The following is a 19999-nucleotide window of genomic DNA, read 5'->3' on the forward strand; positions in this document are numbered from 1 at the left end:
AACCAGCCCCCAAAACCCAACTGGCCCCCATCATCCAACCGGCCCCCACCACCTAGCCCCCACCATCCAACCAGCTCCCACAATCCAACCGGCCCCCATCACCTAACCGGCCCCCACCATCCAACCGGCCCCCAAAACCCAACCAGCCCCCACCATCCAACTGGCCCCCACCACCCAACCGGCCCCCACCTCCAACCGGCCCCCACCATCCAACCGGCCCCCACCACCCAACTGGCCCCCAAAATCCAACCGGTCCCCACCACCCAACCGGCCCCCACCTCCAACGGGGCCCCACCATCCAACCGGCCCCCACATGCTGCCATCTGTCTCCTGCATGTTTCCTCTGTCCCCTCCTCTTGGCTCCTGTTCCTTGGGCAATTCCTCATCAGCTCTCTCCGGATCTCTGTAGCAGCCCTGCCTGGCCTCCCAGCCCCAGGCTCCATCCTGCCACATTGCCAGGGAGGTCTTTCTGGAAGTCAAATATGATCAAGATCCTCTCTTGCTTAAACCTTTCCCCACTTCCCTTAGGATAGAATCGAAGCTCCATGCCCCAACTATGGCAAATTACTCAGAAATTCCAGACCCTATGGGCTGTCTCAAGGGTGACTATCGCAGGCCGAAAGAGTGAGGGTGGCGATCAACTCAGTATACCGCTGAAGGCTCTGTGAGTAAACAGCAAACTGTTCTCATAAAAGCAGAATGTTGGCAACTGACAAACTGTGTCTGCCGCCCAGAAGGATTGCTGAGGGCAGGCTACGACCCAGGTACAGGTGTTTCTTGTGATTAGCTACAGGGCACATCTGAAGCCTGTTAGTAATCATATGAACCTGTGATCAATTAAGCAGCTGACCAACTGTTACCTCCTCCTCCCTGCTCATGCTACCCAATAAATACTAAGAGCTGAAGAAGCTCAGGGTGGGGAGCCCTTCTTCCCCTGGCCTGTTCCTTCAATACTGCTTCTTTTGTCTTAAGTTTTCATTTCTACATTCATCCCCCCTTCGTTCCGTCTCGTAATTATGGTCTCAAGTAGTGACAGTAGTAACTCTCGTGATGATGGTCTCAAGTAGTAACAGTGGCAAACTGCGGCAAATGGTGTCTGGACAGGGACACAACAGGGACAAACAGACCTGAAGGGACCTGCAGGGACAAACAGAGATAAGTAGGGGTAAACAGAAATAGAGATAAATAGAGACAAATAGAGATAAGTAGGGAAAGACAGGGACTTGCAGGAACTAACAGGGACTATAGGGACAGACAGGGATAGATACGGACTAGCAAAGACTAGCAGAAATTTGCAGGGACAGACAGGAACAGATACAGACAGACAGGGTCCTACAGGGACTTGAGCGAGGAAGGTCTGCTGGAGCAAAAAAAAAAAAAAAAAAAGCCCAGAAAAAACTAAAAGCCAGGCGAACGAGAACCCCGTTTCAAGTCTGCGGGCAGCATAAGGTTAGCGCTCTGAAAAGGTACTGGTCAGTGTCCTAGAGGCACAAAGAACGGGCAGTTTTTGAATCAGGGTAACATGGGGAAGAATTTGGTTCTTTTCTCTTTTTTGTTTGGAGTTTGGTACGTACCATCTTTTTGTCATTATTTCAGGGTTTGAGAGAATTTTTTGCCTCACCTACAGCACCTGTCGAAAGTGGTGAACAGGAGAGGAAGGATGAAAATTGGCTTGTACCATCTTCTTTTGTGGCTACAGAAAGGCTAACTTTAGCTTTGTCTTTCGTGGCTTGTAAACGTGCGCTGGCACCTGTGAGATGTGCAGAGGACTTGGGAGGTTTTCTCAGAGCTTGTCAAGATGTGGGAACTGAGCTTCACTGCTCTGCAAATGTCGACTCAGGCAACGGCTAATTTGGTAGCTGACAGATCTAAAAGAAGCCAAAGGGTTAAGCCCTGAAGTGGGAAAATGTTGTAAGTGTAGGAAAATTGGACATTTCAAAAAAGAACACTGCCAGACCTCTGGGCAAATCCTATAACACAGTTCCCCTCTCAACAGAAAAAACGCCAAGACTGCCCTCATTACAATAAAGGAAATCACTGGGCTCATCAACGCCACTCACAATTTCATCAAAATGGCACTCATTTCTCACCTGGAAATGAGAAGGGCGCCTGGACCCGGGCACCTCAAACAATGAGGGCATTCCCCGTCCAGGCCACAGCTCCGTTTCAGGGGTGGGTCTCCAGAGGTACACTGATTCCCAGGAATGCCTGGAAACGCAGGATTGGATCTCCCAGGCAGAGTGTGTTTCGTTAACTGGAGGAGACTAACTCACTAAGATTCCCACTGGTATTTGGGGACCTTTGCCAACAGGATACGTGGGATTAATGTGAGGCAAAAGCTGTATTAACTTACAGAGCATTATTGTAACCCCAGGAGTTGTTGATTGGGATTGTGAAGGAGAAATTCAGGTGGTGGTGATGTCACAAGGCCTTTGGGTTTTTGAACCGGGAGAATATTTACTTAACTGCTTGTTCCCTGTAAATTGTACCCTTCTCTACGTAAGAACTGGTGAGGAGGTCAGGGGTTTGGAAGTACAACTAGGAGAGAGATGTATCTATCACAACCCACAGCATCTAGTAGATCCACTTGTGCAGTGTGAATCGAAGAAAGTAAGTTTTGTGGGCTTATGGATACGGTCTCTCATGGTAATAGATCTTGAGAATTTTTTTTTTTTTTAACTGAGTTATTGCACGAGAAGGATAAACTCTTGATTTGTTTTCTCTGTGTCTTCCGTTAATCAGAAAGAGCCTGGCTCTTGCTATCAATGGAGTTTTTCCCCGCGGTAAGTAACCAAAGGGGCAGAAGCTGAGTTGCAGCTTGTGAAGCGGATGCTTCCCCAACGGCACGCGTCCCGGCTGCAGCCACAAAAGCCTTTGCTTCTGTTTCAGTAGATTCACTAACAGGAACGAGGGTATGCTTGTGTTTTCACAGGAAATGAACAAACCATGTGGGTGCCCTCAGGTGTGTGCGACCATGCAATGGGAGACTGGAGGGACCCATGGATCCCAACCGTGGGCCTGGTTCCCCCAGTACCAGCTGAATGCGAAGACGGAACACACCACCGACCGGCAATTAAGGGCTGCACAGCCTGCAATTGCCTTTCTCAATTCAAAAACAAAAAGGGAGAGAGGTTGCAGGCTGAAAGAGGGTGGTGATCAACTCAGTATACCACTGGAGGCTATATGAGCAAACAGCAAACTGTTCTCATAAAAGCAGAATGTTGGCAACTGACAAACTGTGTCTGCTGCCTAGAAGGATTGCTGAGGGCAGTCATGACCCAGGCACAAGTGTTCTGATTATCTACAGGGCACATCTGAAGCCTGTTAGTAATAACATGAACCTGTGATCAGTTAAGCAGCTGACCAATGGTTACCACCTCCTCCCTGCTCATTCTACCCAATAAATACTAAGGGCGGAAGCAGCTCAGGGAGGGGGCTGTCTTTGTTCCCTAGGACTCCTCCTTCCCCTGGCCCCTTCCTTTAATATAGCTTCTTTTGTCTTAAGTTTTCATTCCTACGTTTGTCCCCCTTCCATCTCATAATAACGGTCTCGAGCAGTGACAGTAGTAACTGTAGTCGTGACAGTCTCAGTAACCACGGCAGTCTGTCACAGGTGACCTGTTACCCTTTTCCTCTGGCAAACAGCCCTCCTCCTTCCTGGCCCAGGTAGGCACTAAGGTCACTCCTCCTTGGTGCCCCTATGGAGCCCTGAACAGACCCTCCATCTTAGCCCATACGGGTGTTGTGAATTTCCTGGTCCTCTCGTGCCCCCCAACTAAAGGGTGAGCTCCTCCAGGACAGACCCAAGTCTTCATCTCTGTCCCCAGCCCTCAGGCTAGGGCCTGACCCAGAGTGGGTAACGAGCGAGTGTGTATGGAATGTGTGACAGATGTGGAACGGGGCATCTGCTTTGGGAATTTCACCAAGCCCCCGCAGCCAAGGACAAATGGATGCTCACATCCAACATTCTAAGGAGACACATTCTTGTGGGATTGACTAAAAGGTGGCAGAACTAGTGCAGCCACCAAGCCACCTCCAGCCTGCATAAGGGAAGATAAGAAATTTGGAATGTGATCCTGGAAGGGACTTCATGGGGGTAGAGAGATCTGTGGCCCATTTCTACTCCCTGAAAGTGATGAGGGTGGTGAGGGGGACCCCAGGAGAACTGCCAAGAGTGATGGGGGCTGCCAGAGAAGAGACCCATGTCACTCCCCATCTGATGCCTGCTGAGCTCCAGAAGCCCATTTGCCACCTCCCAGGGTACTAGAATAGAGCCTGTTGACTGAGTTCTTGCCAGTGCTTGACTTTTGTACCCTGGAGTTAGGGACCTCCATGAACAAAGAGATTAGTGCCTGCTTGCTCCTGGAGAATTCTGAGCCCATCCTGATGGGCCAGGAGGAGAGAGGACAGGAGACAGGAGCTACACATGTACTGTATGGTTGGGAAGGCATGAGCTTCCTGCTGACCAAAAGATGTCGTGGAAGGAGCTAAGCTTCAGGCATCTAGATGGGATCCCGCACAAGCAGGCAGCCCATTTTCTAGAAGACCCCAGCGGGAAGAGGCTGTGGGATGTTCCACTTCAGCCTAGAGGCAGTAGGAAGTCTCAAGGGATCAGTGTTGGACAGTAGCACTGCTGGACACCAGCACTGTATGGGAGTGCCCATAGGGAGTGTCTGAAGAACCCAAAGTACACATCATTCAAACACAACTTTTATGTGTCTGCCATATTGGAGGGTGTGGTGGCCAGTAAGGATTAACCATGAGAGAAATAGAACCAGCTAAGTCAAAAGACTTGGCCAGCTAGTGTCATGCAGGCAGCTAAAACTTGAGTAGGAGCCCTGTAGTCTTACTGGCTTGAAGAACCAGAGGAGAGAGTTTGGGGTACCCACAGCAGCTTGAAAGTGAGAAAGGAAATCTTGGAATAAAGAGAATCAGAGGAGTCCTAAACTTTGCACATAAAATCTTCCCAAATCTCTGGTTGGCCCCTGACATGCATGGTAGGGCAGACTCCAGGTACTCTAGCCAAGGCTAAAATAACTAAACAGGGATTCTAGCTTCTGCTCATCTTGGTGGAGACAGAGTTTGAGTCCAGCCAAGGTAGTTGCCTCCTAAAATAAAAAGTCAATGCTCTTTGAAAGAGTATAACAGAATCCTGAGTCTCTAACATATCATCCTCAATGTCCAGGATACAACCCAAAAGTACTAGACTTATGAGGAAAAAACAGTCAAGTACCACATATATGAGGAAACAAACACACCACCATTCTCAACAGAAAAGACAGTTAATAGAGACTGACCTTGAGATGACCCAAGTATTGGATTTGCAGAAAAGATTTAAAAACTACTGTAACTCTGCTTAAGGATATAAAGGAAACAATGCTCATAGTGAATGAATAAATAGGAAATCTTGGCACAGAAATATAAAAAAGACCCAAGTACAAATTCTAGAACTGAAAAATACAATATCTGAAATAAAAAATTTGTTGGATTGATATGACAGCAGACTGGGGAAGACAAAAGATCAGTAAATTTGAAGACAGATCAATAGAAACTATTCAATCTAAAGAACACAGAGAAAAAAGAAAAGATAAGTGGACCCCTAGGTACCTGAAGAACAATATAAAATAATCTTACAGAGGCTTAAGTAGATTTGGAAGGAAAGGAGAGAGAAGAGAGACAGAATGAGGTAGAAAAAATGTGAAGAAATAATGACCAACAGTTTCCGAAATTTCGTTTAAAGTATTAACCTAAAGTAAGTGAACCCCTAAAACACAGTAGTCTGTCCCTTAAAGCAGTGAACAATCAGCCTCTGTATCTTTGAATTCTGCTTCTACGCATTCAGCCAACACGGCGGGGAACTGCAGTGTTTGCAGGCTGACTATACATGTTTCTTCTAATTGGTATAGAAACCCATTCCTATAAAGCAAATTGTATATAAAGCACAAAATATATAATACAAATGAGGAAGCCATTCATTTACAGGGCCCTACACTACAGCCTGCTCTAAAAGGAATCGCTGGTCCATGATGACTCTTTTCCTAAAACCGGGTTTTACTCATGGCTTTTTAAAAGGCAGAGCACATAGAGAACCCTCGGTGGCCATGACATCTGCTGTCCTGAGACCCAGCCTGCAGGCTGCAGGACAGGAAGGTGTCATGGGGTGGTGGGGGAGGCTGTGGCCATGGGCTGAGAGCCAGCAAGGGGAACTGATGCTCTGAATGGGGCTGGGATGGGAGTGGGCACTGACCTGAGGCTGGGCCGCAGGATGGCGTAGCCCACAATGAAGTGCACCTTCTCCAGGTTGGACATGGGCCGGTCTGCACCAAGGCCATCAGGCTCCAATGTCTCCTCTCCAATGTTCAGCTGGCTGGCCACCTTGAAACCCAAAGGCAGCCATCAGGACAGCTATAATTCTCCCCATCTGCCAAGTAGGAAACTGGTGCACAGGGAGGGAAGCAATAGACTGGAACCCTGCAGCAGGCCAGCAGCAGAGCTGGGAGCAGAGATTCTGTGCCCTGGGCTCACCTGGCCCGTGATCCGGGAGGACCGCTTCAGCTTCATGGAGGAGATATCCTTGGTTCCTTTGTCCTTGTGGCCAGATCTCTGTGGAGAGAGACAGTTCCCTCAGGAAGGTGAGCCTGGGCTCACCTCAGTGATGCTGACCCCACAGCCCCCTGGGGTGGAGCACATGTCCCTCTCACCCAGCCATTTCTTGGCCCGATTTATAAAGCACCATGCAGTCCCTCAGCTCGGTGGAGCTTTGCCACACACACAGGTGCATGTCCCATCCTCACTTCCAGGTGTGGAATCAGAGGCTCAGGGAAGGCAAGAGACTGGATAAAAGCTGCTCAGTGGGTCACCAGTCCCCAGGGAGAGGCTCAGGGCTGTTCTGATCCCAAAGCTTGTGCCTCTCCCCAGTAAACCCCTGGGAGGTGGGACTGGGTCTGCGCTCAGGTGCTTAGGAGAGCCCCAGGCCATGGTCATTCTCAGTAAAGATGGCAGATGAAGCAGGACGTCCTGCCACTGCAAGGTGCTCTGCCCGGGATCCGAAGAGCCAGGGTTGAGAGGCCGGGTGGGAGGGAGGGACTAGCTGTCAGCCACTACGATCTGTTGCTCTCCTTAGGCAGAGGCCGCCCCTTCTCATGATGGTGTCATGAGAAGAATTTGCTGCCAAACTTGGAGCTCCGTGTGGGACTGAGCTTGCGTGGGGGTCAGCCTGGTCCAGGGCCAGGCACTAGCTCCTGGGTGCGTCAAAGCTGGTTTACCGTGCAGGGGCTGGCCATGAAACACATGAACTGGCCAAGTCTGTGAGGGCAGCAAGGCTTGCTGGGCTCACTGCTCTGTGCTTGGGGCACACCATGGGTACTTAACAGGTGCAGGATGGAAAACCTGAGATCTGACCTCTGGGAAGCCAGTCCTGCTTTCCCCCATGTCCACCCTCCAGAGGTGCTGGTTGGCTGGACTGCCTCCCAGAGTCTTTACTCTGAGTGGCTGCCAGCCTCCAAGGTGGCCCCCGTGATCCCTGCATCCTGAAATTCCTACCCTGTGTGGGCCCCTCCCACAGCCACAGGTATGTGACTTCCAAGACAGGACATCTGCACCTTCCTTCTTGCCTTCCTTCTTGGGTCGCTCACGTTGGGGGAAGCCACGTTGTGAGGATGCCCAGGCAGCTTTGTGAAAAGGCCCACGTGACAAGGAACTGAGGCCTCCCACCAACAGCCATGTGAGTGAGCCCTCTTGGGAGCAGCTTCTCCAGCTGTCAAGCTTTCAGATGACACCATCCCCAGGGGACGGCTTGACAGCAACCTCATGAGGGACCCTGAGCTGGAACTATGCAGCTAAGCTGCTCCTGACCCTCAGAAACTGTGTGAGATCATGAACGTGTGCTATTGTAAGCAGTGAGGTTTGGAGGGGTAATTTGTTACACAGCTATAGATATCTGACACTCTGGCAGAGCCCATACCTCCAGAGATCAAGGAGTCAGGGCTTGGGCCTGGGCAGCTTCTCTGTAATTCCAGACAAAGTTGGCCATGTGATGGGGCTGCAGGCTCCTTTAGATTCCCATGCAGTTAGTCTGCACACAGGACCCCACAGGTATGGAGCTAAGTCCCAGCTGGTCACCTGGCACATGGGGCAGTCATGGGCTCCTGCCACTGGCAGGCCACTGAGTGCCGTCACTGCTGTGTAATTCCTTTGGACAGTTCTTGGTTAGTTCCACTAAGATTACAACATGGAAATGGACCTTAGGAAGGATTTTGATCAAAAATGGATGTGAATTAACTTTCATTAGAAGGCAGGGTAGACCATGGGTCAGGAGCTCGGTTTTTGAATTCAGCAGAATGGATTCAAAGCCCAGGTCCCATACACATGTCCACTGCAACTGGGGGCAGGTCATTTCAGCTCTTCGTTTCTTTAGCTATAAGTAAACACAGTCATCCCTACCTTGTAGGGTTGGCCCACCTGGGAATTGAATTAAGAGACGCAGCTGGCACATAGCAGGCTGTCAGTCAATAACACCTATTATTATTGTTCTGTGCATCTGAATCTGGCTCAAGTCACACCCAATACTCAGAGTCCAGGGCACCCTTTTCATTAATGACTGTATAATTCAAACAGCCCAGGGAGGGGGTTCATGAGCTCCTGAGCATGACTCAAGACTGAAAGCACCTGCGCCATGGCCTGGGGGCTGGGTTTAGTGGGTGAGGCTGAGGAGAGGGCTCCAGATCTTGTCTCTCCGTCCTGTCCAGCTGCCCCAGGGACTGGGCCCCAGTAGGCACCTGGCAGGTGTCGCCCTCCTCTGCCCGCTGCTGCCCCCCACTTGCCTGTGCAAATCTGTGCTGTGGAGCCTGGGCACCGTGCCCCCTGCCCAGCGTGTCATGGATCTGCCGCATCACAGAGCTGCCCTGCTGGTTGCTCCTGGCATACAGCACTGGCTCTGGGAGGTCGCCCATGAACCTCAGGATGACGTTCCACACGGCCAGGGCAGCCTGGGGAAATAAGACAGAAGGCCCAGTGGGAACCCATCGGTGACTCCAGCCCCTTCCTTCTTCCCCTGAGCCATAGCTCAGACCCCAGGCTCGGGGCTGGCCTGAGCCACTAGAAGCCAGTGAACCCTGGTACCAAGCAGTCAGCGTCATCTTCGTGGTAAAGCAGCGGGTATCGGAGGGGCCGCCGGATGTGCGTGTGGCTGGCTGATTTCTGGAAGTAAGTCACGGCGAACTTGGGGAAGGTGTACTCGGCCAGGCCATCCACATCCTCCTCAGGCTCCTCCACCATGGGGACTGTGTCCAGGTCAACCTCAGGCAGCTTCTGGGTCTTTGATTCCAGATCCTGGGGCCAGTGAGGGAGAACACGGGTCAGCAGGGCTTTCAGATACCAACCAACCTATCAGCTGGCTGTCCAGCAGGCCGGGCAGCACGGGGGCTGTGGCGTTACCCTGCTCCCTCAGGTGCTGGAGACCACCCATCCCCACATTCAGTGGGCTCAGGCGGGCTGCTGTGTGCCAGCACAGGGCTCTCTCCACACCCTGCTGGGCAGGGGCAGGGCTCCTCCTGCCCTCTCCCCTCTTGGCCCCATGCTCGGACACTGTCCTCTACCGCATGCACCATCCTCACCGCAGCTTCCCCAGCCACACTGCAGAGCAGCGGCCTCAAAGGTGCTCTGGGGGTGCCCGGGTGGGGTCAGATATACACGGGGAATGCCGTGTGACGGAGAGCCCAGTAGCATTGGTAGAGAAGGCTGTAGGAAGTCTTGCAGGTGGGAAGCCTGCCTGACTCAAAGACTTTGACCACAGAACCCACGCACGCTCCCCTTGTCCGTGCAGGACCAGCAGGCCTGCACCACACACTTGGCCACCACTCTGGCTTCTCAGGGAACCGAGAGATGGGCTGAGTTCACGGACAGGGCAGGTTTCCTGGGGCGGATTGTGGACACCAGGCTTGTGTTACCTCAAAGCGCGGCGGGGCCTGGCCCTCCTGGCCCCCAATCATGGCAGGGAGGAAGCCGAACACCTTCTCCACCATCTCCGTGTCAGTGACGGTGTCGTAGATGGATTTGCGCTTCTTGGCGGGGAGAGCGCCTTGGCACTTCTGCCCCTCGGCCGGGATGACCAGCGGCGCCTGCATACCCTGTGGGGGAAGTTTACCAAGCAGGGCTCAGGGGGTCCAGCCCTGCCTACCCCACAGGGCAAGCACCTCCCAGAAGCCAAGTAAGCCTCATTCTGCCATCATTTGTCCAGATCAGTATTCTGCTCTGAAACAACAGATTTTAACAGCCAGGGTGGTTGGAGATCAACCAGTCAGAGCTTTCCCTTTCCCAGTGACAGTCAGAGCTCCGGAGAGGGGAGGTTGCTGGCTTGTCCCTACCCTCAGATGGTCCTTAAGGCACCCCTTCAAACTCCAGGGACCCCCTAGGAACCCAGCTGCACAACCACTGCTCAGGACCACTTGGTCCTTTCATTCAAAGGCATCAAGGGTCCACCAGGACAGGTCCCCAGGGGCTGGAGTAATGAAGTCACAGATCAGACGGCTTTGCAGCCAGCTGGGGGCACGCGGGTGCAGAAGCACGCTGCTGACATGTCTGCGGGTGCATCCTCTCACCTGCCCTGTTCACTGTGTTAGCAGTGTGCTCCGTAGACCAGGTTTTCATTCATGGAGCAGAAGTCAATGTCATCCTGGCCCCTTTGCCTTATCACAACTTACAAAGAGCCAAGTATGAAGGTTGAGTCTCGAGTATTCGATGGAGAAAATGGGGTTATTTTCTTGGTGCTGTCCCCCTGCTCCCTGTCCTCCAAGCCTCCCAGATACTCAGCAGCTCCCCTTGGTATTAATATTTCTCTGTCCCCTGAGCTGTCATACACAGCCCAGTAGCCAGGGCACTTTGCTCTCTTCCATGGAACTGGGCCTTTCTCACCTTGTCTGGCTCAGGTTTGTTGCACCTTCCAGGGGACTGACAATCCCTGTCCCAAAACTCATCTCCAAGGTGAAAGGGAGGGGACCTGAGTTCATCTTCCAGGTTCAAGGCTAAGACTATCCTATTGGCCTGCTGCCTCTCCCGTGCTATACCCTGCGTGCTCCTGGGTGGTGGCCACGGCTCCCCAGCCATTGCAGAGCCACGTAGAACTGACTGTGAACAGGGAGAGGGGGGCGTGTCTCTCGTGATATCTACATCTCAGCCCAGTGCCTGCTAACTTGCCTCTTGTGTACTGTATCCTCGCTGTGCTCTTAATTGAACAGATTTTAACATCTTGGCTTGTGGCGGGGATTTTCCAAAGCGCTTCTGGTGAGCTGTCTACACAGCTGCTCGCTCCTTCTTCTTGCCTTCACCCACCGGGGCCCCAGTCAGCCCCACCTGCCCAAGAGGCCAGGTGACCACCTACATTGGCCTTCCTTTGCTGGAAGTTGCGTCGGGCAGCCATGCCCCTGGCATGGGCCTGAATGACCACCACTGCCCTCCTCTTGGCCTGGACTTGCTGGCGCACCAGGTATCCCCTGCACAGGGCCTGCAGCTGGACTGTCCTCTGCCGCATGGCCTGGTACTGCCTCGCCAGCTGCTGGCTCCGGGCAATAGCCTGCAGGCGCTCAAAGCCCACGAGGATCTGTGGAGGCAAGAGGGAGGTGGGCTCAGGGGCGAGAAGAGGGAGGTGGGCTCAGGGGCGAGAAGAGGGAGGTGGGCTCAGGGGCGAGAAGAGGGAGGTGGGCTCAGGGGCGAGAAGAGGGAGGTGGGCTCAGGGGCGAGAAGAGGGAGGTGGGCTCAGGGGCGAGAAGAGGGAGGTGGGCTCAGGGGCGAGAAGAGGGAGGTGGGCTCAGGGGCGAGAAGAGGGAGGTGGGCTCAGGGGCGAGAAGAGGGAGGTGGGCTCAGGGGCGAGAAGAGGGAGGTGGGCTCAGGGGCGAGAAGGCCTTCCCCAGGGAATAGAGAGGGGTGCTCCTCAGGAGATAGTGCAAGATAGATTTACAGTTAGTTTTGTTTTGGCAAAGGGCTGGTGCTAGAATGGTACACACCTATGAACACAAGAATAGTGAGTTATTGCTTGTAAAGTACTTAGACCAGAGCCTGACGTGCAAATAAGTGCTAAATAAGCATGTGTGAAATAGCATAAATAATAAAGTGGCCTCCTTGGGGCCGTGGATGGAGAGAAGTGGTGTGGATTTCACGTGGGTGAAATGGGAGAGTGGATTCCTGAGGCCCTGCTGTCCACATCTGCCAGCCAAATTCAGCTGACTTGTCCACAGGCGAGCGTGTCTGTGCGGAGGCCTGTGGCCACGCAAATCCCTCGGGGCATCTTGAAAGTAAAAGTGCAGTAAGAAATGGATGAACGCCATGTCAGTGCCGCAAACATCCCCTGGGCCACAGCAGTCCCTGAGCTTCCTAAAGACCCACCCAACGGGTTGGTTTAAGAGCTTGGAAGTCACAGTCCCCTCATCTAAACCCCAGTTCTGCGGTTCACTAGTCTCACGCTCTCGGGAAAACCACTCAGCTCCCCTATGTCTCAGCTCCTTGACGTACAGAGTTGGTTTAATATTAAATAAAATGATGTATGCGAAGCAATAGGCCCCAAGGAACTGCTCCACACAGGCCAGCTACTATCGTGCCCTTGGTGGGCATGGAACGCAGGCGGGCTGGGCCAGCCTTGCTGATGTGGCCATTTCACGTCACCACCAGTCACATCCATGACAAAAGCGGCCAAGTGACACGGGCACAGCCATAGTTACTCTAGTTCATTGCTTTGAGCAGATACTCATTAGCAAATGCCCGTGGTTAAGAGAAAAATTAGGAAAAAGTACTCGAAACAAATCAATCCATTTGCTCATTTTGTTGCCTGCAAGTTGGGAAAAGACAGGAGTTATTCAATTCCACAGCAGGACACCTAGTCTAGCTCTGAAGATATCCCATGTTCTGCAAAACATTTTGAAGCCTACAGACCATGGGGCCGGAGATTACACTAAGAAGAGACTATGGGATGCTGAGGTCCGATCATTTTAAATTTGCATGCCACGTCTAGGAGTGATTTGATCCTTCCTGCCTGAGGTCTCTCATTCAGAGAAACAAACTTTACACATCTGTCTCTTACTGGACAGTTACCGCGGGCCCAGCCGCCCCAGCGAGTTCTCTCACCAGCTTGAAATTCCTCCTGTTGCAGTAGCCTCTCCACCAGGCCTGCATGGTCACGGCTGCCCGCCTCTGCCTCAGGAACTCCTTCCTAGAAGGGCAATACAAGCCACACACATGTAACAACCCCAGATGGTTGAAAGCCTCTGGGGGAGAAAAACTGGTTTGCTGCTTTGGAAGGGAAAAAGGATAGTAAAATATTGGGGAAAATGAGTACGTACAATCCTTTCTCAAAAGGTGTTACAGACCAAAAGATGCACAGGCAAGTTAGGAACAAAAAATCTACTATCAGCAACCCAAATTTGTGGAAGATGACAGTCCAGTTTTTTTTTTTTTTTTTTTAGATGGAGTTTCACTCTTGTTGCTCAGGCTGGAGTGCAATGGCACGATCTCAGCTCACTGCAACCTCTGCCTCCCGGGTTCAAGCAATTCTCCTGCCTCAACCTCCCAAGTAACGGGGATTACAGGTGTCTGCCACCACGCCTGGCTAATTTTTGTATTTTTAGTAGAGACGGGGTTTCACCATGTTGACCAGGTTGGTCTCAAACTCCTGACCTTAAGTGATCCACCCCCCTTGACATCCCAAAGTGCTAGATTACAGGAGTGAGCCACTGTGTCCTGCTGATAGTCCAGTTTTTTTAAGGGATCAGAAAATTCTTCTTCTACCTCCAAGAAGCTACAAAGCAATAAAACTTACTTCCGCATTTTTATTGCAGACGCCCCTCCTCTGGCCACTAGCCCAGGGCTGGACATGGAGAAGAAAACCTGAAAGCTGGGCTCTGGCAAGGCGGAGTCACTCCCAGGCAAGCTCAGTGCATACAGAGCTGCAGGCATGCCTCAGTTTATTATGATGTTACTTTGCTTGATTGCACTTTGCAGATACTGTGTTTTTAGAAATTGAAGGTCTGTGGTAGCCGTGTGTTGAGTTAGTCTATTGGTATCATTTTTTCAATAGCATGTGGTCACTTCATGTCTGCGTGGCGTATTGGTAATTCTTGCAATATTTCACATTTTTCATTATTATTACATCTGCTATAATCATCTGTGATCTTTAATATTACAATTGGAATTATTTTGGGGCACCACAAACTGCACCCATATAAGATGGGAAACTTAATGTGTGTGTGCTGACTGCTTCACCAACCAGTAGTGCCCCCATCTCTTTCTCTGTTTCCCTGTTCCCTGAGACACAGCGATATTAAAATTAGGCCAGTTAATAACCCTATTGTGGCCTCTAAGTGTTCATGTGAAAGGAAGCATCTCATGTCTCTCACTTTAAATCAAAAGTGAGAAATGATTAAGCTTTGTGAGGAAGGCCCGTCCAAAGCTGAGACAGGCCAAAAGCTAGGTCTCTTGCACGAAACAGCCGTGTTGTGAATACAAAGGAAAAGCTCCTCCAGTGAACACACGAATGATGAGAAAGTGAAACAGCCTTCTTGCTGATATGGAGACAGTTTTCATGGGCTGGATAGAAGATCAAACCAGCCACAACATTTCCTTAAGCCAAAGCCCAATCCAGAGCAAGATCCTAACTATCTTCAATTCTGTGAAGACTGAGAGAGGTGAGGAAGCTGCAGAAGAAAAGTATGAAGCTAGCAAAGTTTGGGTCATGAGGTTTAAGAAGCCACCTCCATAACATAAAAATGCAAGGTGAAGCAGCAAGTGCTGATGGAGAAGCTGCAGCAAATTATTCAAACAACAGATTTTCTTTCTTTTTTTTTTTTTTGAGATGGAGTCTCAATCTGTCGCCCAGGCTGGAGTGCAGTGGCACGACCTCGGCTCACTGCAACCTCTGCTTCCCGGGTTCAAGTAATTCTCCTGCCTCAGCCTCCCAAGTAGCTGGGACAACAGGCCCCTACTACCATGCCCGGCTAATTTTTTCTATTTTTAGTAGAGACGGGGTTTCAGCATATTGGCCAGGCTGGTCTTGAACTCCCGACCTTGTAATCCACCGGCCTTGGCTTCCCAAAGTGCTGGGATTACAGGTGTGAGCCACCACGCCAGGCTAACAGATTTTCAATGTAGACAAAACAGCTTTATATTGGAAGAAGATGCCACTAGGACTTTTATAGGTAACAGAGAGGTACAGAGAAGTCAGTGCCTGACCTCAAATCTTTAAAGGACAGGCTGACTCTCCTATTAGCGGCTTATGAAGCTGGTGACTTTGCTAATTGCTGAAGCCAATGCTAATCGACCACTCTGAAAATCCTAGGGCCCTTAACAATCATGTTAAAGCTACTCTGCCTGTAATCTAGAAATGAAACAACAAAGCCTGGGTGACAGCATGTCTATTTATAGCATGGTTTAGCTGAATATTTTAAGGCCACCATTGAGACCTACTGCTGAGAAAAAAAGATCTCTTTCAAAATATTACCACTCATTGACAATTCACCCGGCCACCCAAGAACTGTGATGAAGACGTACAAGGAGATTAATGTTTTTATGACTGTGAACAAAACATCCATTCTGCAGTCCATGGATCAAAGGGTAATTCAGACTGTCAAGTCTTACTTAAGAAATAAATACCATAATGCTACAGCTGCCATAGATAGTAATTCTTCTAACAGATCTGGGCAAAGTCAATTGAAAATCTGGAAAGCTTTCACCATTCTAGATGCCACTAAGAACATTCGTGATTCAGGAGAGGAGGTCAAACTATCAACATTAACAGGAATTTAGAAATTGATTCCAATCCTCATGAATGACTTTGAGGGGTTAAGACTTCAGTGGAGGAAGAAACCGCATATGTAGTGGGAATAGCAAGAGAATTAGAATTAGAAGTGGAAGCTGAAGATGTGGCTGATTTGCTACAATCTCATGACAAAACTTGAATGGATGAGGAGTTGCTTTTTTTTTTTTTTTTTGAGACAAGGTCTCACTCTGTCGCCTAGGCTGGAGTACGGTGGTGCAATCTCGGCTCACTGTAACCTTCACCTCCCAGGCTCAAGTAATCCTCCCACCTCAACCTCCTGAGTAGCTGGAACTACAGGCGCACATCACCATGCCTGGCTAATTTTTTGTATTTTTAGTAGAGATGAGGTTTCACCATGTTGCTCAGGCTGGTCTTGAACTCCTGGGCTCAAGTGATCCACCTGCCTCCGCCTCTCCCAGTGCTGGGATTACAGTTGTGAATCATCTTGCCCAGCCAGGAGATTCTTCTTACAGATGAGCAAAGAAAGTGGTGTTGTTCTTGTTTCCTTTCTATGTTTTCTTTTTTGGAGACAGGGTCTCACTCCGTAATCTGGGCTGGAGTGCAGTGGCGCCATCAGAGCTCACCAAAACTTTGAACTCCTGGCCTCAAGGATCCTTCCACCTCAGTCTTCCAAAATAGCTGACTACAGGCATGCACCACCATGCCCAGATATTTTTGTATTTTTCTTTTGTAGAGACGAGTTCTCACTACATTGACCAGGCTGGTTTTGAACTGCTGGCCTCAAGTGATCCTCCTGCCTTGGCCTCCCAAAATGCTGGGATTACAGGTATAAGCCACTGTGCCTGGCCAACACTTTTTATGTCACTCTACATGTATGTAGAGAAAATATTTAAGAAAATTGTATTACACACGAGAGAAGGTAAATGGACATAAAAGGGGGTAAAGTTTCTATACTTCACTGGAAGTGGTAAAATGATGACACCAGTAGATACCGTCTTTCTGTCTGTATGTGTATAATGTGTATGATACCTAATGCAACTGCTTTAGAAAGCTATAAAAAAGACATATACTCTAACACATTGCAGATAAATCAAAATGAAATACTTAAAAATTTTTAAATAAGTCATAGAAAGGCAGGAAAAAGAAAACATACAAACGCAAAGGAGAGAGGAAAAAAATAGAAAACAAAAAATAAAATGGCAGACTTGAGCTCTAACATGAATAATCACCTTAAATGTAAAAGGCCTAAATACAGTAGGTCCTCAATGTTGTTGATACCTTCTTGGAAACAGGCTTTGAGTGAGACGTTATGTGATGGAACCAACTGTTTTCTCATCAACATTATAATGAAACCACATTGAAGGGAACAATGATATTCGAACACCTGCTGTATATTCTTGGGAAGTCAAGTTTCCAAGAATCTGTTGACGATGTTAAGGGAGAATTTAATGTATGCCAGTGACATACATTGGCAGAAATTGGCAGAATGGATCGAAAACCATGACCCAATTACATACTGTCTATGGGAAACTCACTTAACACATAGTTATATAGGTAGGCTGAAAGTAAAAGGATGAAAAATATAGGCCGGGCGCGGTGGCTCAAGCCTGTAATCCCAGCACTTTGGGAGGCCGAGACCGGCGGATCACGAGGTCAGGAGATCGAGACCATCCTGGCTAACCCAGTGAAACCCCGTCTCTACTAAAAAATACAAAAAACTAGCCGGGCGAGGCGGCGGGCGCCTGTAGTCCCAGCTACTCGGGAGGCTGAGGCAGGAGAATGGCATGAACCCGGGAGGCGGAGCTTGCAGTGAGCTGAGATCCGGCCACTGCACTCCAGCCTGGGCAACAGACCGAGACTCCGTCTCAAAAAAAAAAAAAAAAAAAAAAAAAAAAAAAAAAAAAAAAAAGGATGAAAAATATAGATCATGTAAATAGTAATCACAACAGGAGTGGCTATATTAATACCAGATAAAGTAGACTTCAGAGCAAAGGAGATAACCAGAGACAGAGAAGGATATCACATGATAATAAAAAGCACATCCACCAAGACATAGCAATCCTAATTGTGTATTCACCAAACAACAGAGCTACAAAATATGTGAAGCAAAAATGATAAAACTGAAATGGAAAACGCAAGTCCACAATCATAATTAGAGACTCAACAATTGATAAAACACATAGACAGAAAATCAGCAATAATATAGACTTCAACACCACTATCAACTAACAAGATCTAATTGACATTTTTCAGAGCACACTACCGAATTAACAGCAAAATATATGTTCTTTCCAAGTGCCCTTAGAATCTGTACCAGGAGAGGACATATCTTGGGCCACAAAGGAAACTTCAACATACTTAATAGAACTTAATTCATACAGAGTGTGTCTTTTACCACAGTGAAATCAAACTAGAAGTCAAAGACAAAATGATAACAGGAAAATCCCTAAACACTGAAAACTAAACAACATACTTCTACATTTTCGCAGAGGAAATTTCAAGGAAAATTTAATTTTTTTCTGAATGAAGTCAATGAAATTGAATGAACTAAATGAAAGTATAACGTGAACATTTGTGAAACACAGCTAAGCAGTGCTAAGACAGAGATTTATATCACTCTACATTAGAAAAGAGGAAAAGCCTTGAATTAATAATCTAATCTCCTGCCTCAAGAATCTAGAGGAAGAAGGGTAAAATACACTCAAAGTTGGAAGGATGAAAATAATAAAAGAGCAGAAATTAAGGAAATTAAAAATAATTAGAGAAGAGGTAATGAAACTAAAGCCTGATTCTTTGAAAAGGACAAGATTTTTTTTTTTTTTTTTTTTTTTTTTTGAGACAAAATCTTACTCTTGTTGCCCAGGCTGAAGTGCAATGGCATGATCTCAGCTCACCACTACCTTCACCTCCCAGGTTTAAGCAATTCTCCTGCCTCAGCCTCCCGAGTAGCTGAGATTACAGGCACCTGCCACCACGCCCAGCTAATTTTTGTATTTTTAGTAGAGATGGGGTTTCGCCATGTTAGCCAGGCTATCTCAATCTCCTGAACTCAAGTGATCTGCCTGCCTCGGCGTCCAAAGTGCTGGGATTACAGGTGTGAGCCACCGTGCCCAGCCAGGACAAGAAAATTGACAAATCTTTAGCAAGACTGACAAAGAAAAAAAGGAGAAGACATAAATTGCAAATATCAGGAATGACACAGGGGATACCATCACAGAGTCTGCAGATTTCAAGAGGATAATAACGGAATACTATGAACAAATTGACATACACACATTTGACAACTTAGATAACATGGACTAGTTCCTCAGAAAGCACAAATTACCACAAGTCACTCAATATAAAATAATTTGAATCATTCCTATAACTATTAAATTGAATTCATAATTAAAAACTCCCTATAAAAAAATTCCCAGGCCAAGATATTTTCACTGGAGATTTCTGCCAAACATTTAAAGAAAAATCACATCAATTTTACATAATTTCTTCCAGAAAACAGAAGAGGAAACACTTCCTAATTCATTTTATGAAGCTAGTGTTACTCTGATACCAAAACCAGACAAGACAAAAGAAAAAAAATCCTCAGACCTCATGAATATAGATGCAAAAATCCTTAATGAAACATTAATAGCATTCAGCAACGTCAAAAAGAATTACACACTAGGACCGAGTGGAGTTTCCTCCAGGGATGCGAAGCTGGTTCAATATTTAAAAATCAGGAAATGTAACTCACCACATTAAAAGGCTAAATGAGAAAAATCACATATCATTATCAACTGACGCAGAAAAAAAATTGACATTCAACACTTGTTCGTGATAAAAACACCCAGAAAACTAGGAATATGGGAAGCTTCCTTGACTTGAGAAAGGGCATCAACGAAAAACCTACAGCTAACATTATAAACACACACAAACATATATATATACATTTTTTTTTGAGACAGAGTCTCGCTCCGTCGCCCAGGCTGGAGTGCAGTGGTGCAATCTCGGCTCACCGCAAGCTCCGCTTGCTGGGTTCACGCCATTCTCCTGCCTCAGCCTCCCGAGTAGCTGGGACCACAGGTGCCCACCACCACGCCTGGCTAATTTTTTCTTTTCTTAGTAGAGATGGGGTTTCACAGTGCTAGCCAGATGGTCTCAATCTCCTGACCTCGTGATCTGCCCGCCTCAGCCTTAACATTATATTTAATGGTTAAAGTCTGAGTGTTTTCCCCCTAAGATAAAGGACTAAGCAAATAT

General features: G+C 48.5%; 1 protein-coding gene across 7 annotated transcripts in view; it reads right to left on the reverse strand.

Annotated features, from left to right (window-relative positions):
- LOC105492423 (myosin VIIB) overlaps nucleotides 1-19999 on the reverse strand; it is a 110221-nt gene that overhangs the window by 19011 nt on the left and 71211 nt on the right. For 5 of the 7 annotated variants that reach the window (XR_011609651.1, XM_071072513.1, XM_011759506.2 and 2 more), the window contains 7 exons: nucleotides 13114-13198; nucleotides 11378-11596; nucleotides 9948-10127; nucleotides 9121-9330; nucleotides 8823-8987; nucleotides 6526-6603; nucleotides 6248-6375 (listed from right to left, as the gene is read on the reverse strand). Coding sequence is in view for 5 of the 7 variants with exons in the window: in XM_071072513.1 (XP_070928614.1) it covers nucleotides 6248-6375; nucleotides 6526-6603; nucleotides 8823-8987; nucleotides 9121-9330; nucleotides 9948-10127; nucleotides 11378-11596; nucleotides 13114-13198 (1065 nt within the window). In the remaining 2 variants the exon portion in view is untranslated. Of the gene's footprint in view, nucleotides 1-1574; nucleotides 1599-1621; nucleotides 1684-6247; nucleotides 6376-6525; nucleotides 6604-8822; nucleotides 8988-9120; nucleotides 9331-9947; nucleotides 10128-11377; nucleotides 11597-13113; nucleotides 13199-19999 lie in introns of those variants that run through there. The other 2 variants (XM_071072518.1, XM_071072516.1) reach the window with 2 other exon arrangements.

This window comes from Macaca nemestrina, chromosome 11, assembly GCF_043159975.1.
Source record: "Macaca nemestrina isolate mMacNem1 chromosome 11, mMacNem.hap1, whole genome shotgun sequence".
NCBI lineage: Eukaryota > Metazoa > Chordata > Mammalia > Primates > Cercopithecidae > Macaca > Macaca nemestrina.